A 15,836-nucleotide genomic window follows, 5' to 3' on the forward strand; every position below is an offset into this window, starting at 1 on the left:
ACCACATCAGTGTTACTGCAGTGCTGAGAATGACCCACCACCCAAACAGTACCTGCTCTGTGAGGGTCCATGGGGTCCTGACCACTGAAGAACAGGGTAACAGAGTATCAGAGAAACAGATGGACTACAGTCTGTAACTGTAGAACTACAGAGTGCAGCTATACGGTCAGTGGAGCTGATAAAGTGGACAGTGAGCGTGGAAACGAGGAGGTGGTCAGAACGTCATGGCTGATTGGTGTTCATATGATTTTATAATGCAGTTAACAGTTTCTAACTCTCCTGCTGGTTTGTGCTGTTGTAAGTGAAAGGCTAGAAAGGCTGTTCTTGTTTCTCCTGTTCCAGATGAACTCCGCCCCCTCTGGGCTGTCAATCACAGAGATGGAGATCCGTCAGTTTCACTCTCTGTATCCCGACTCTGCTCAGAGGCGCATGTTCTTCTACTTCAGATCCCCACACCTGGTCAGGTACGTTTGCACCTTAACCAGTTAGTATGCACAGTGATGCAAAAGTATGTGGACACCTGACCATCACACCTAAGTTAAGTGATACTTTTTTAATCCCACAAACGGGGAAATTCCACCTCCGCATTTAACCCATCCGTGAAGTGAAACACCACATACACACTAGTGAACACACACACTAGGGGGCAGTGAGCACACTTGCCCGGAGCGGTGGGCAGCCCTATCCACGGTGGGTATCCGGGGGGAGCAGTTGGGGATTAGGTGTCTTGCTCAAGGACACCTGAGTCATTTGCTGTCGGTGCTGGGGATCAAACCGGCAACCGGTCACAGGGCCAGTTCCCTGACCTCCAGCCCACGACTGCCCTGCTAGAGGCACTTGTTGGGCGTCCCATTCCAAAACCAAGGCGCATTAAAACGGGCCTGCCCCCCTTTACAGTCTCCACTCTTCTGAGAAGCTTTGCACAAGATGTGGGAGAGTGTCTGTGGGAGTTTGTGCCCGTTCAGTCAAAAGAGCATTTGTGAGGTCAGACACTGATGTTGGACGAGAGGGCCTGGCTCTCGATCTCTGTTCTAGTTCATCCTAAAGGTGCTCAGTAGGGTTGAGGTCAGGGCTCTGTGAGCGCCACTGGAATATCACAGCACTCCAAGAAATTTTCACGATACATCGATGTCATAATATTTATTTTTTTAGACGTCTGATCAGTTAAAACTGAGGAAAAAAAGAACCGGTAGTGCTTCATTTTAGAAAATTCTATCAAAAATCAACTAATTTTATTCTTCATTTGCCACTAAATCCAGTTAAACAGGACTAATGTTGTGCTCTTCATAAAGAAACATGCAGCTGGTCAGTCTCAGCAAATAGTGACGATACACACAATATGTTCAGAAAAGCATAATGTATTGTACTGTCATACTTCCCAGCCCTGCTGAACAGACCAGACGAGCACACAGACTGCTCACAAATGTGCTGTGGAAACGTTGAGATGTTAGATGTGACCAGAGTGACTAAAATGACTGAGAAAGCTGCAGAACATCAAGAATGAAGTTTTAATGAATTTAATACTCAATAATCACTGCCTCCTGTTCTGAAAGGGGTGATCAAATGTCAAGGCAGAGAACTTATCAGTTAATTACTATAAATTGACAATTACAGCAGATCATTTTCCTTTGGGAAAAAAACTTGGAATATTAAGGGAACATTTTAAAAGCTCTTCAGTCTCACATACAGAATACACTTCATTACTTATTACTAATAAGTCATTACTAATAAAATAACAGCAGTTATTAGGATGACTGCTGCTTCCAAATGGTAATGTATGTAGATTAGATTTATCATCAGACTGTTTAAGCCTGATTACTGATTACAGCCTGGCTCTAACGCGTTTGATCTCCTGTGTGTGCTGTTTCTGGGCTCAGCTCAGTTCCTGTGGCGTGGAGAGCCGACTTCACCGTCGAGTCGAGAGAATCAGAGGCTAAAATGGACGAGCTGAAGGAATGGATCCGGAAAAAGCAGCTCAGAGTGATGGAAAAGTAGGTCATGGCATCTATTAGTGGAAGCACAAGGTGGGCGTTTCTAATAAAGTGGCCAGTGAGTGGAAGCACAAGGTGGGTGTTTCTAATAAAGTGGCCAGTGAGTGGAAGCACAAGGTGGGTGTTTCTAATAAAGTGGCCAGTGAGTGGAAGCACAAGGTGGGTGTTTCTAATAAAGTGGCCAGTGAGTGGAAGCACAAGGTGGGTGTTTCTAATAAAGTGGCCAGTGAGTGGAAGCACAAGGTGGGTGTTTCTAATAAAGCGGCCAGTTAGTGGAAGCACAAGGTGGGTGTTTCTAATAAAGTGGCCAGTGAGTGGAAGCACAAGGTGGGTGTTTCTAATAAAGTGGCCAGTGAGTGGAAGCACAAGGTGGGTGTTTCTAATAAAGTGGCCAGTGAGTGGAAGCACAAGGTGGGTGTTTCTAATAAAGTGGCCAGTTAGTGGAAGCACAAGGTGGGTGTTTCTAATAAAGTGGCCAGTGAGTGGAAGCACAAGGCGGGTGTTTCTAATAAAGTGGCCAGTGAGTGGAAGCACAAGGTGGGTGTTTCTAATAAAGTGGCCAGTGAGTGGAAGCACAAGGTGGGTGTTTCTAATAAAGTGGCCAGTTAGTGGAAGCACAAGGTGGGTGTTTCTAATAAAGTGGCCAGTGAGTGGAGTGAGTGTTACTCATCCCTCTTTCTCTCTCTCCCTCTCTCTCTCTCTCTCTCTCTCTCTGCAGTTACCCGTGTGAGTGGGGGGGTAAGGGGGTGGACGGACGGCCCTGTGTGAAAGGATTGGCGGAGTTTGCGAAGGCTGTGATGGAAGATCTCTGGGCAGCTTTACAGGAGCTCTTTATGGAGGTCAGGCATCAAATGCCAAACACAGAATTCCAAAAATCGGTCTCACCGCGCTCTGGGCTTCCTTCTCTTCACTAATTCGATTAGTTCTCTTAATCTTATTTCCCAGCAGTTCGTAGTCTGAAAAATGGGTGGAATATTCCCACTTTTAAGGTTGAAGAGGTTGAAGTTTTGTTTGCTGATTCCTGACAGGAAGTAAACGAGGCTGATGTGATGTCGGAGATTAACGAGCAGGAAGTCCATCAGGAGGCTCAGCGCCGGCACTTCCGCGGCAGAGGGAAGCTGGTTTCCATGGCGATAGAGAAAGTTAAGGAGTGTCAGCAGAAAGGAGGAATCCTATTGGTGGAGGGGCGCCGTGCAGAGGGCAAGACTGCCTTCATGGTACCTGCTTTTCCTGATTTTAGTGTGAAGTATTATCATTCTACATCTCGCTGCTGTCGGAACAAAACCTCGTATCTCCTAAACGCTGACTTTACAGGAGGAGGAAAAAACCTGCTTTACTTTTAATGCAAGTCAATGGAACCAGACGTCTCTCCAAGTCATTTTGAGTCGTTTCTTCTGGTCCATTCATCATGAAATTTATACACAATGTAAAAAACAACAGGGATTTTCAGATTATGTCAAAAACTGAAAAATGGAGATACGAGGTTTTAGCAGCGATATTTTTGTTTTACACTTTGTTTTGGTTTTGTTTACACTTTGTTTTCTTTTATTCATTTGCAATCATCAGCTTGCAACTGCTTTATTTGATGCTACTTATAATATGATTAGAAGTGTTTATTCTTTCACTTTTATTATTCTTAATTTTTAAAATGTATTTTATTATCAACTTTTAGTTCTCAGCTAATGCCAAGTTATTGTTCATTTATCTATCCCATAGTATCATTTTCTATCCCTATTTGATGTTATTCATGATGTTATTATATTATTGTTATATATTATATCATTTTAATTGTTTATTAATTTTTTACTATTAAATTTAGTATTAGGATTAATATTATGACACTTTCAGCGTTTGATTTGTTTTTCCATTCCCGTTTTTTCAGTGCCTGATTTCTGTATTGCCTCGGCTACATTGTGAATGAGGATCTCCCTCAATGTGAGTTTAAATAAATGTTGATTGATTAATGTATTTATTGATTGATTACTGTCCTCAGGCTGCCGTGGCTCATATGCTCTTAACTCAAGACCAGTCGAAGAACAAAGCTCCTCTGTGTGATGTCATTTCCTATTCCACAGCTGCTAGCCAATCAGCTGGCAGCGTCAGCCAACTCCTACGCTGCCTGGTCCGAAGACTGAGGAAGATGAAGGACGAGGAGGAGGAGTTGACTTCCAGCACATCTTACAGGTGAGAGTGTGGATGTGGTCTGATCCATCATTACTTCTCCATGTTGAGTTATTGAATAACCTAATAAACTTGCTTGGTATGTTTATCCTGCCGTAAACAAGTCAAATCCTTTGACGTGTTAAAAGGCCTAAAAACCTTTTTAAGCCCATCTTTTATGTAAATTCAGCCTCTGATATTTGATGTTTTCCTCCTCCTGCAGAGCCCTGCTGTCCGAGTTCCACCTGCACCTGTCTGATCTTAGAGAAGATCCACCCCTGGCCGTCTTCATTGATGGGGTGGACCTTGTGCATGATGCTAGAGGTCAAGTGGTTTCTGAATGGATACCTGAGCACCTTCCCAAGGTCAGATTTAGTGGTGGAGCTCCAGGGTCTAGTTTACATACTTACTAACCACTGGCCACTTTATTAGAAACCCCTCCCTGTTAGCTCCACCCTGCTGGTGTTCAGGTTAGTTTTCCCACTGCACAAAGAGCCTTTAACATCAGAGAACTGGAATTAAGCTTTTATTAATCGGCCATCGGTCCAGTACTGAGCGTTCCGGTTTTATGGTTTTTGGTACTTGGTCAAGATCAGTACCAACAGGACCGAATGGCAATCAGTGGTGTGGAACCACTAAAGCATTTGCCAAAAATGGCTCAGTTTCTGTGCCAAAAGAGAAGAAATAACCAAAGTGTTACAGGGAGGCGGACCCAAATGCGGAGAGGAAAACCCGTGAGAAAGGGTCCTAGATTCATTTATTGAGATGATGGAGGGTGAATTGAGTGCTTGTGAACATTGGGGTTGAGGTGGGTAAGAGCCAGGATCCAATCGCAGACGTACAAATTGGCAGACCACCGGGAAGTGCAGGTGAAAACGGGGATAACACCTCAATGAACGGGAATAAAAATGGCGGGAAAAGGCAAGCAAAGGGGACGCTGAAAGCGGCGCTCAGACAGATAGAAAAGTGAAATAAAAGATGATCAGAAAAGAAGACACTTCCTTTGTGATTCTGAGAGGAAGATCAGCCTTATGGTTCACCTGTTACTCTTAGTGGACACTTTTTGTTTGGTTTTTCTTGTTTAAACCTTCATTTTGGCTTTTAGGTCGTTTTGGGGCAATGTCTGTCTTTCTTTCGGTTTTTTTTTCCAGCTTTTCCAGTTTTTCTTTCATTTTGTTTAAATACCCACCTGGGCTAAGTACCGTACCGGTCACCCCTCTACAGAGGTGTATCAAAGGGCTGCTGTTTGCCACGGCCTTAAGTAGAGGAGTCCACAGGTGTGCCAGGTTGGGCCTAATCAACCCAAGGGCTTCTGGGAATTGGAGTTCCCTGAACTCGTGGCTTCTCGAGGCCGGCCGCCAGCAGAGGGCAACAGGCTGGACTCTTGCTCAAAGATTAAGTAGTATGTGGAAGTGTCAGTTATTACATTTAATAAATCATTCGAATGGCAAAAAGCCATGAAAGTGATTAAAATGCTTCAGTGTTTGAAATGACAAAAATTCACAGACGGCATTGGTTACCTGGGATGACCTGCCATTCTCTGTTGTCGAGGACGTTGGATGCTGTAGCCTTCATGCTGTAATATTCTCAGAGCAGGGGATCGTTTATGTGTATCTTTGTGTGTTGACTGTCTTCAGGGAGTCTGTCTGGTCCTGAGTGTCACCGCAGGTTCAGCCCTCTGTGACGCTCTCGGTAAGAAGAAGCGCTGCGCGTCGTTTCCGCTGGGAGAGTTAACCTGGACTGACCGCAGGGAGATCGTGCAGGAGGAGCTGGGCGTGGATGCAGAGGAACTGAGCGATCCAGCGTTCAGTAAACAGGTCAGTCCTTCATCGGTCTCACTGTCATACGCAGTCATGCGCGGTCCTGTCGGCTCAGATTGTGGTCATGTTTGTCCTCCAGCTGCAGACGCTGCTGATGAAGAAGGGAGCCGTCAGTCCGCTCTACCTCCGACTGGCCTGTGAGGAGCTGAGGAGCCTCTCTTCACTGCAGAAGGTCAGAGATCTACTGATGACTGTGATGATCATGATGTTTATGGTAAAGGTCGTGATTGATTATGATATTGATGATTATCATGATGATTGCAGTGTTAAAGTGTTAGTTTTAATGGGGGGGTGATGTTGGTGGTAATGGCAGTAATGATGATGTATTTCGGTTGTAGGTGATGTTGATGATGACACTGTTTTCCAGATGAAGGACAGTCTCCACCCTCTTCCTCACTCTCTGTCCGAGTTGGTGCAGCTCACTCTGCTCAGGCTGCAGTCTCAGTTTGGGGCAGCAGGGCTGGACTGGACACTGGCCGCTCTGGCCGTCACCTCCACCGGTACGAGAAGACTTTAATCACCATCAATTTAGCACTCAGAGATGGATTTTCAGTGACCACATGTGGTCTGGTGTCTCCTCAGGTCTGCGGGAGAGAGATCTGTACCCTCTGCTGAATCTGTGCAGTGACCTGAGCTCCACTCAGCGCCGCCTGACCTGGCAAGAAGCACATCACCTGGCCAGGAACCCAAAGAGCCGAGTGCCGATGGCAGTGTTTTACCAGCTGACCCGTAATTTACGAGGGTAAAAATGATATCATGAACTGCTTATGACCCCTAGACGTCTAGAGAAACAGCTGCTGTTTTTCAGCATCACATGATTATTTATACATAATGATCGTCTCGTTTTAGTGTCCAATTATGACAAATAATAACTCTTCATGTAACTGAAATCATAATAAAATATTTCCTCTTCTACTAACAAACACAAATGTGGTGCAGAGGAAAAGTCTCAGCTCAAGTTTACATAGAAACAGAGGCCAAATATGATGAATATATCTGATTAATATACCTGAACAGGTTGAGATGGACATGTCGAGCTTGATGGTGGCTTCCTATTCGCCAGATTCTTGTTCAGATTTTCGTGTTCCACCTTAAAAGGCACACGAAGCTCTTGCCCTGCCATCTGGGCAGGTGAAATGATTTGAAATTGAATCAAGCTATCCGATATTTCTCATTTCAGGACTGTTTTAATCTAATTATGTGATTGTTTAAGTCGTTTCTAGATGCTTTTTACTTGTTTTGAGTGATTTTAGTGAGTCAGATCATCTCGGCAGATAATTTTGCTTGTTCAAAGCATTTTTCTTACAACAAGCTACATCATCTGCCAGTAGGCGGAGATAATTTAACTTGCATATCTAGAAAGAACTTAAATAACCTAATCATACGTTTAAAACAGTCTCACAATGAGAAATATGAGATATATTAACGAGATTTAATAAGGTTTTATTTTCTGCAGTGTGGAAGTCTCTCCACCTCTCAGGGTCAGCCAGGCTAGAGAAACGTTGCACATTTGGCCTGAAAACTGCCTGATGGCGATAAATAGCTGCTCGATCCTTCCCATCTTAGCTTCTCCGCTTGTTTATGTGAGCTACAAATCAGAAATAATGCATAAAAAGTGACCACGTGCTTTTATTATGTGATTACTGTGAACTCTTACGGCTTTAAATGCAGTTTGATCCGGCCGGCTGTTCCTCACACACCAGACGAGCTCCTGACTCTGAGCAATGAGGACGTGCGGTCAGCTTTCCAACAGCTTTTCCTCTCCACAGAGGAGGAGCGAACCAGAGCTCATCTGATCCTGGCAGGTAAGACAGCAGCTCAGCACCACTGCGAACGGCTCTGACTCGGTAGGTTTATCTAGAACGGAGCGTTTCACGCCAAACCGCTCTCAGTGGCTCCGTTTACATCTCACCTGTTTAATTACACAGAAATTTAGAAAGATTGGTGGAGTTCCCCTTTAAGTCATTTATTCCTGGTTCAGAAATTTGGCTTCTCTGATTGTCTCACTCTGATCAGAATATTAATAAAAGGTGTAAGATCTTATCGTTTTCCTACAATAAACTGCAAAATCATCTCGACTTCATTAGATTATATGAATATGTAGAAAATGCCATTAATTCATCTGAATCATCTTGTGAACGGTCTTAAACGACCTTCAATTCATACATCTAATAATTCTCATTTTGTGCACTTATAAGATCATCTACATATTTACAACGGTTCTTCAAGGGTTCTTTAGTAAAGAAAATGGTTCCGTATAGAACCATGAACACACGACGTTTATCTCTCTGCTCTGAGGTCACAGCCCGAGTGTTGTACATTCACAGCTCACCTCTGGATACGATCGGATCCTCACGGGAACGACACCTTCCTTCACTGTGACGTGGACGCTCTCGCTCACCTGCTAAACCACCTGGTCAGTCAGTGCGTCGGTTTGAGGGGTGTAAGCCAAGAGGGGGGCCTGCAGCTCCCAGGGTTGTTAAGACATGATCATAAATAAATAAAATAAATAATAAAAGACATCAAAAATATGTAAACAGCAAGTCGTAATTCGAACTACGCGAGCTCTAATCGCAGCAGGATGTGCATTAAAATGGTTTTTGTTTAAATTCAGCACTTTATAAAGAGTTCGTGGAAACTCGGTGACATAAGATTCGCATAATCAAGCCAGAAACATGCAGTGGCAGATGCTATTCAGCAATATAACAGTGTTATGTTGGCATTGCTGGTGATTGTCATGACAGATCCCATAATGTTTGAATTGAGTTTTTGCTGTGCGCTCTAGTTAGCCATCATGACATCAATCAGCCTTCATATAAGCTTGAAGCTCATTGAGGCAACCCTCATTTACAACGTGGCTGAGCCAGTACAGAAAACAGGGATTCAAAATTTGCATAGTATAAACATAAATGTTAAAAAATTGTAAATGTTAAAGTAAAAAAAAGGAAAAAAATCACTAAAATCATTAAAATTGCCACTATATAGTAACTTAATAAATACCAGTTCAAATAGGATAAAATACATAAAACCACAATTAGTAAAATAAATAAAGGAATAAATGTAAAACAATAAATTGGCAATAATAAAATAAAAAAACAGAATAATTCAAGTGAAACAGTGGCGAAAACATACAAAATCATATTAAAAGCTAAATAAAAGATTAAAACATCAAACATTATAGTATAATAATTACCCGTCACATGAGACTATGCTTACTGTATATAATCTGGCATGACAATATATGACAATATTGTGGTTGCTTGGTGTAGTGGATAACGCCTCTGCCTTCTACGCTGGGGTTCAGTGCCCCGCCTGGGTAACCACCCTACACTGTACCAATAAGAGTCCTTGGGCAAGACTCCTAACACCACCTTCGCCTACTACACTGTAGACTGGGGTTCAGTGCCCCGCCTGGGTAAACACCCTACACTATACCAATAAGAGTCCTTGGGCAAGACTCCTAACACCACCTTCGCCTACTACACTGTAGACTGGGGTTCAGTGCCCCGCCTGGGTAAACACCCTACACTATACCAATAAGAGTCCTTGGGCAAGACTCCTAACACCACCTTCGCCTACTACAGTGTAGACTGGGGTTCAGTGCCCCGCCTGGGTAACCACCCTACACTGTACCAATAAGAGTCCTTGGGCAAGACTCCTAACACCACCTTCACCTACTACACTGTAGACTGGGGTTCAGTGCCCCGCCTGGGTAAACACCCTACACTATACCAATAAGAGTCCTTGGGCAAGACTCCTAACACCACCTTCACCTACTACACTGTAGACTGGGGTTCAGTGCCCCGCCTGGGTAACCACCCTACACTGTACCAATAAGAGTCCTTGGGCAAGACTCCTAACACCACCTTCACCTAATACACTGTAGACTGGGGTTCAGTGCCCCGCCTGGGTAACCACCCTACACTGTACCAATAAGAGTCCTTGGGCAAGACTCCTAACACCACCTTCACCTACTACACTGTAGACTGGGGTTCAGTGCCCCGCCTGGGTAACCACCCTACACTGTACCAATGAGAGTCCTTGGGCAAGACTCCTAACACCACCTTCACCTACTACACTGTAGACTGGGGTTCAGTGCCCCGCCTGGGTAACCACCCTACACTGTACCAATGAGAGTCCTTGGGCAAGACTCCTAACACCACCTTCGCCTACTACACTGTAGACTGGAGTTCAGTGCCCCGCCTGGGTAACCACCCTACACTGTACCAATAAGAGTCCTTGGGCAAGACTCCCAACACCACCTTCACCTACTACACTGTAGACTGGGGTTCAGTGCCCCACCTGGGTAACCACCCTACACTGTACCAATGAGAGTCCTTGGGCAAGACTCCTAACACCACCTTCACCTACTACACTGTAGACTGGGGTTCAGTGCCCCGCCTGGGTAACCACCCTACACTGTACCAATGAGAGTCCTTGGGCAGACTCCTAACACCACCTTCGCCTACTACACTGTAGACTGGGGTTCAGTGCCCCGCCTGGGTAACCACCCTACACTGTACCAATAAGAGTCCTTGGGCAAGACTCCCAACACCACCTTCACCTACTACACTGTAGACTGGGGTTCAGTGCCCCACCTGGGTAACCACCCTACACTGTACCAATGAGAGTCCTTGGGCAAGACTCCTAACACCACCTTCGCCTACTACACTGTAGACTGGGGTTCAGTGCCCCGCCTGGGTAAACACCCTACACTATACCAATAAGAGTCCTTGGGCAAGACTCCTAACACCACCTTCACCTACTACACTGTAGACTGGGGTTCAGTCCCTCCACCTGGGTAAACACCCTACACTATACCAATAAGAGTCCTTGGGCAAGACTCCTAACACCGCCTTCACTACCATCTTTGTAAGTCACTCTGGATAAGAGCGTCTGCCAAATGCTGTAAATGTAAATTTAATCTTATGTCGTGTTTACAGAATGCTTATGTAGCAGAGTTCACTAGGGTTACATTAGCTAGCTGGAAAAAGGACAAAATACAGTTTGAAATTTGAATATTAACTGAATTCGGTGACAAATATGTTCAAAATGTTGATTTTAACATTTAAATCTACCTCCCTGCTTTATAAACTGGTTAACAGTAACAGTCACATGTGACGTAACTGAACGGTTTGCTTCAGCAACCGTTCCATACGTGGACAGTCTGTACTGTGATTATGCACATAATATTATAATATTATACTATTATAAGCATTAAGTTGGTGAAGTAGGCTGCTAGGAGACTCGGTGTACCGTCACTCATGCAGCACGAAGGTACAATTAACATGGAGGTTTTATGGAAATAAAACAAAAATAAGTAAAAATAAGCTGTTTATATTTTGACAGTCATCTCCAAGCTTAAAAACGCTGGATTATAACACTGAGAGGTGCACATTTATGCTGAGCACACCTTTTAGATTAGGGGATGTGGCGTGAACTTGCTGTATAGCTGTTTTATTAATCCATAGCACTTGAATACATTTGAGCAACAAACTCCTAATTTCATTTCTGAGACCAGCTGATGTCCCTGCATCCCTCACCGAGAGCTCTCATGTCGTCCCTCTCCCCAGATGAAGTGTGGTCAGTGGGGGCCTGTTCGTTTCCTGCTGTCCAGTTACTACTTCCTGTATGCTAATGTGCGGCACGGACTCCTGCGCCCCCTGCTGGAGAGCTTTGCTTTGTTTCGTAAGTCATCGACTCGTGAACTGTGCACATAGTTTACGTCAGTCTTTCTAAAGCCCTTAAATAAGTGCTTCACTGTGCAAAGCTGATGAAGCTACTAATGAAATTGAAACTAAACGTTTAATTCTCATTGTGCGGACTGGATCATCTTATTAGTGTTAGTAATTTTACTTCCCTTACAAAAAAAGTACAGTTAAAGTTGATTTAATTAAGTAAACTGAAGTAAAGTTTGGGTATATTTACTACAGTATATTTACTACATGAAGTATACTAATATCAGTGTTCTAGTAGTACTTGTAAGTACACTATTGCAGCACTTCTTGGGACAAAATTTTTGGTTTATGAAAGTATAATGTGAAGTATACCACAATGAAAGTTACATAAATATCCAGTGGTCTGACTGCATGTCTTTAGACTGTGGGAGGACCCTGGTTACCCGGCCGGGGAATCGAACCCAGACCCTTCCGGCTGTGAGGCAACAGCTCCACTCTGTTATGCTAGACACTGTTACTTTATACTTACTTATCCTTTTCTTATGTAAATTTCAGTGAAAAGATTAAGTACAAGTATAAGCTGAATATACTTGGAAGTAAAAGCCAAGTATAATTTTGTCTAGTATGTCTCTACGTCTTGTGGTGAATTCGATCTAATTAATTCTATAGTCATAACATTAATTTCTATCATATTGGTTATACTGTGTAGATCCTGGTTGGAGTTTATCCTGTGGGCCCCAGACTGAAATGGGAGTGGGATCTCAAGGTACTAGTGGAAGTTGAGAGGGTCCATTGGACAGGAGGGAGGCCCCCTGAATGTAAACAATGCCTATATATGGTATTAGGTGATCAGGGCCATTATGGAGGGAAAGGTATTTGGCTTGAAGAAGACCCATACATTGAAGGCTATCTTAATAGAAACCAGATGTGGGCTATATGTCCTCACAAACATATAAAAGCCCTGAGTTGGGAACGTATGTCAGAGAGGAATTTGGCTCTTCTCTCCAAGCTGATTCGCGAAGGCTTGTCTGTGACTTCGACCTCTCAATGCTAATAAACATCTTTATATGCAAGAGACGAGTGTCACCGAAGAGTTTGTTCCTACACCTTTACAGCATCGCTACTAAACAAACCACAGTCTCTATGCCTCTATGTACATAGTGGAGTAGTAAGAGTCCTTGGGCCAGACTCCTAACACCACCTTCGCCTACCTGTGTAAAATGATCAAATTGTAAGTCCCTCTGGAGAAGATCCTGCGAAGAGGCTCATTTCCACCGCTTGTATTCGCAATCTCGTTCTTTCGGTCATTACCCACAGCTCATGACCAGAGGCGGTCTTTATAAACACATTTTAGGTTATAATTGTTACATTATTCATTGAGCATATTGATTAAAGTAGTGGTTCAAACAGCTGCCCCTCCCCAGAAGGTCCACATTTTTGTCCAGCACCGAGAGGAAAAATATGGACCATCTAGTGGTCTCTGAGGTTTGAGAACCACTGGCTTAGACAGAAAGGTAGTGATTGTACAGAGATCTGTTGGGTCTGTTTAGGTGGGTTTAAGCTTTTGTTCAGCTGCTCATCAAAACACAAACCTGTTCATGCACAGTGATGTGGACCTCAGCAGAAACGGTTATGAAGCACATTAATATTGGAAAAGCATCTCTGAAGACCTCATGGCCGTGAATCTGATATGTATCTGATCTAGAACCACACATGAAAGTGGCTCAGATCTGGTTTAAACAGATCCGATTTGTGTTCACACGGCACTAAAAACATCAGATCGGAGTCAGTTTGTGCCACTTATTACTGATTTATGTGTCTTCTCTCTGCTCCGCAGCTGACTCAGATGATCTTCAGCAGTGTGCCGATTTCCTGAAGAGGCACGCCCCCCTCCTCTCTGATTGGCCGGCCTTGTTTGTGCAGCAGGCTCTGAATGAAGTGGACGGTTCTCCGGCTCAAGTCTGGGCTCAGAAGATGATCCAGCAGGGAGGAGTGAGAGTCCTGAAGAGGCTCAACAACACGGAACACACACTGAGACAGACTGGGTACGGCTGAAACTCCCTCGCTGGTCATCCTGTCCCGCAGCTTTTTATATAAACCTATTTTAGAATAAACCAAAACAAAAAGTTACAGGTGGAGTAAAAAGTATTAAAGTCCAGAACTAACACTGTTAGTATTGACAATATTGTAAAATTATCATTAAGTTATTGTGTTAAATTTTACATTCAAAGATTAGACAACATTTTAGGAGTCTGTCATGCAAAAAAAATACAAGAATACAAATATATTATAAATGTGTGTGTGTGTGTGTGTGTGTGTGTGTGTGTGTGTATATATATATATATATATAGTTAATTATTGTAAACTATAACAAAAAATGCAGTTACAACGTTTAATTTACAAACAAAAATGGCAAATTTGAATTTGGAAAATAGTATTGGGAAAAAAGTAATAATATATTCCATGAAAAATTATTTGATTGTAATAGAAAATTGTGAAAAATATTTAAAATGTTTTAGTAAATAAATGTCAACACTTAAAAATGCAGTCCTGTGCAGGTTCCCTCAGAACATCTTGGCACTTAACAAATCCTTTTTTACTCGCTACTGGTGGGAAATCAATGAATCAAAAATGATGAAACAGAATTTTATGCTTTTTTGTATTACTGTGTTCTGAGTATGTATGTGTGAGTGTAAATCTCACTGATTGGTTTATTATCATTCATTAGTGATCTGGTGTCCAGTTTGCTCTGGACTGCGTCCTGTGTGGCGGTCAGTCCAGGGGGAGGATGCGTGGTGGTGGGGACGGAGAAAGGCACTCTACATGTTTTCCTCTCGGAGATGTTACAGGTACTAACAGCTGTTTCTGTGTTACCTTCAGGTTGGTCCAGGCTGATAGTTTGGTCCAGATTGGTTCAGGACGGTAGTTTAGTCCAGATTGGTTCAGGGCGGTAGTTTAGTCCAGATTGGTTCAGGACGGTAGTTTAGTCTAGATTGGTTCAGGATGGTAGTTTAGTCCAGATTGGTTCAGGACGGTAGTTTGGTCCAGATTGGTTCAGGACGATAGTTTGGTCCAGATTGGTTCGGGACGGTAGTTTGGTCCAGATTGGTTCAGGGCGGTAGTTTGGTCCAGATTGGTTCAGGACGGTAGTTTGGTCCAGATTGGTTCAGGGCGGTAGTTTAGTCTAGATTGGTTCAGGGCGGTAGTTTAGTCTAGATTGGTTCAGGGCAGTAGGTTGGTCCAGATTGGTTCAGGCCAGTAGTTTGGTCCAGATTGGTTCAGGCCGGTAGTTTGGTCCAGATTGGTTCAGGACGGTAGTTTGGTCCAGATTGGTTCAGGGCGGTAGTTTGGTCCAGATTGGTTCAGGGCGGTAGTTTGGTCCAGATTGGTTCAGGACGGTAGTTTGGTCCAGATTGGTTCAGGACGGTAGTTTGGTCCAGATTGGTTCAGGCCGATAGTTTGGTCCAGATTGGTTCAGGCCGATAGTTTGGTCCAGATTGGTCCAGGACGGTACTTTAGGGGAATTCATACGGATTCTGATCGTGTCTGTCTTTTTCTCTGACAGGAAGTGAAGTCACTGGTCAGCAGCAGTGATGGTGTCTCTGGCTGTGTGTTCCTGGAGGAGTCTGTGGTCTGTATCACCTCGTACAGCGGTCAGGTGGAGGTGTGGGACATTCACTCCGGCTGCAGGTGAGCACTTTCATTCAGAAACCTTGTGTTAAGACTAGAACCTTCTAACTGATCTGAGATCAAACAGCTTCAGAGAGTAGATAGTTACTCCTTCTATTACTACAACTACTAATACATCTACCACTATTACTACAACTACTACTAATACATCTACCACTATTACTACAACTACTGCTAATACATCTACCACTATTACTACAACTACTGCTAATACATCTACCACTATTATTACAACTACTAATACATCTACCACTATTACTACAACTACTACTAATACATCTACCACTATTACTACAACTACTAATACATCTACCACTATTACTACAACTACTGCTAATACATCTACCACTATTACTACTACTACTGCTAATACATCTACCACTATTACTACAACTACTACTGCTAATACATCTACCACTATTACTACAACTACTGCTAATACATCTACCACTATTACTACAACTACTACTGCTAATACATCTACCACTATTACTACA

The 15,836-nt window shown here is 43.5% G+C and overlaps 1 protein-coding gene across 3 annotated transcripts in view; it reads left to right on the forward strand.

Moving 5' to 3' along the window:
• LOC108414528 (telomerase protein component 1-like) overlaps positions 1-15,836 on the forward strand; it is a 56,837-nt gene that overhangs the window by 27,074 nt on the left and 13,927 nt on the right. For all 3 annotated transcript variants that reach the window (XM_017687403.2, XM_037533645.1, XM_037533651.1), the window contains 16 exons: positions 343-464; positions 1,878-1,991; positions 2,710-2,830; positions 3,020-3,208; positions 3,985-4,175; positions 4,375-4,516; positions 5,789-5,968; positions 6,051-6,143; positions 6,339-6,471; positions 6,554-6,713; positions 7,643-7,776; positions 8,299-8,387; positions 11,545-11,659; positions 13,487-13,694; positions 14,378-14,498; positions 15,215-15,339. In XM_017687403.2, coding sequence (XP_017542892.1) covers positions 343-464; positions 1,878-1,991; positions 2,710-2,830; positions 3,020-3,208; positions 3,985-4,175; positions 4,375-4,516; positions 5,789-5,968; positions 6,051-6,143; positions 6,339-6,471; positions 6,554-6,713; positions 7,643-7,776; positions 8,299-8,387; positions 11,545-11,659; positions 13,487-13,694; positions 14,378-14,498; positions 15,215-15,339 — 2,237 coding nt within the window. The remainder of the gene's footprint in view (positions 1-342; positions 465-1,877; positions 1,992-2,709; positions 2,831-3,019; positions 3,209-3,984; positions 4,176-4,374; positions 4,517-5,788; positions 5,969-6,050; positions 6,144-6,338; positions 6,472-6,553; positions 6,714-7,642; positions 7,777-8,298; positions 8,388-11,544; positions 11,660-13,486; positions 13,695-14,377; positions 14,499-15,214; positions 15,340-15,836) is intronic.

This window comes from Pygocentrus nattereri, chromosome 2 (genome assembly GCF_015220715.1).
Source record: "Pygocentrus nattereri isolate fPygNat1 chromosome 2, fPygNat1.pri, whole genome shotgun sequence".
NCBI lineage: Eukaryota > Metazoa > Chordata > Actinopteri > Characiformes > Serrasalmidae > Pygocentrus > Pygocentrus nattereri.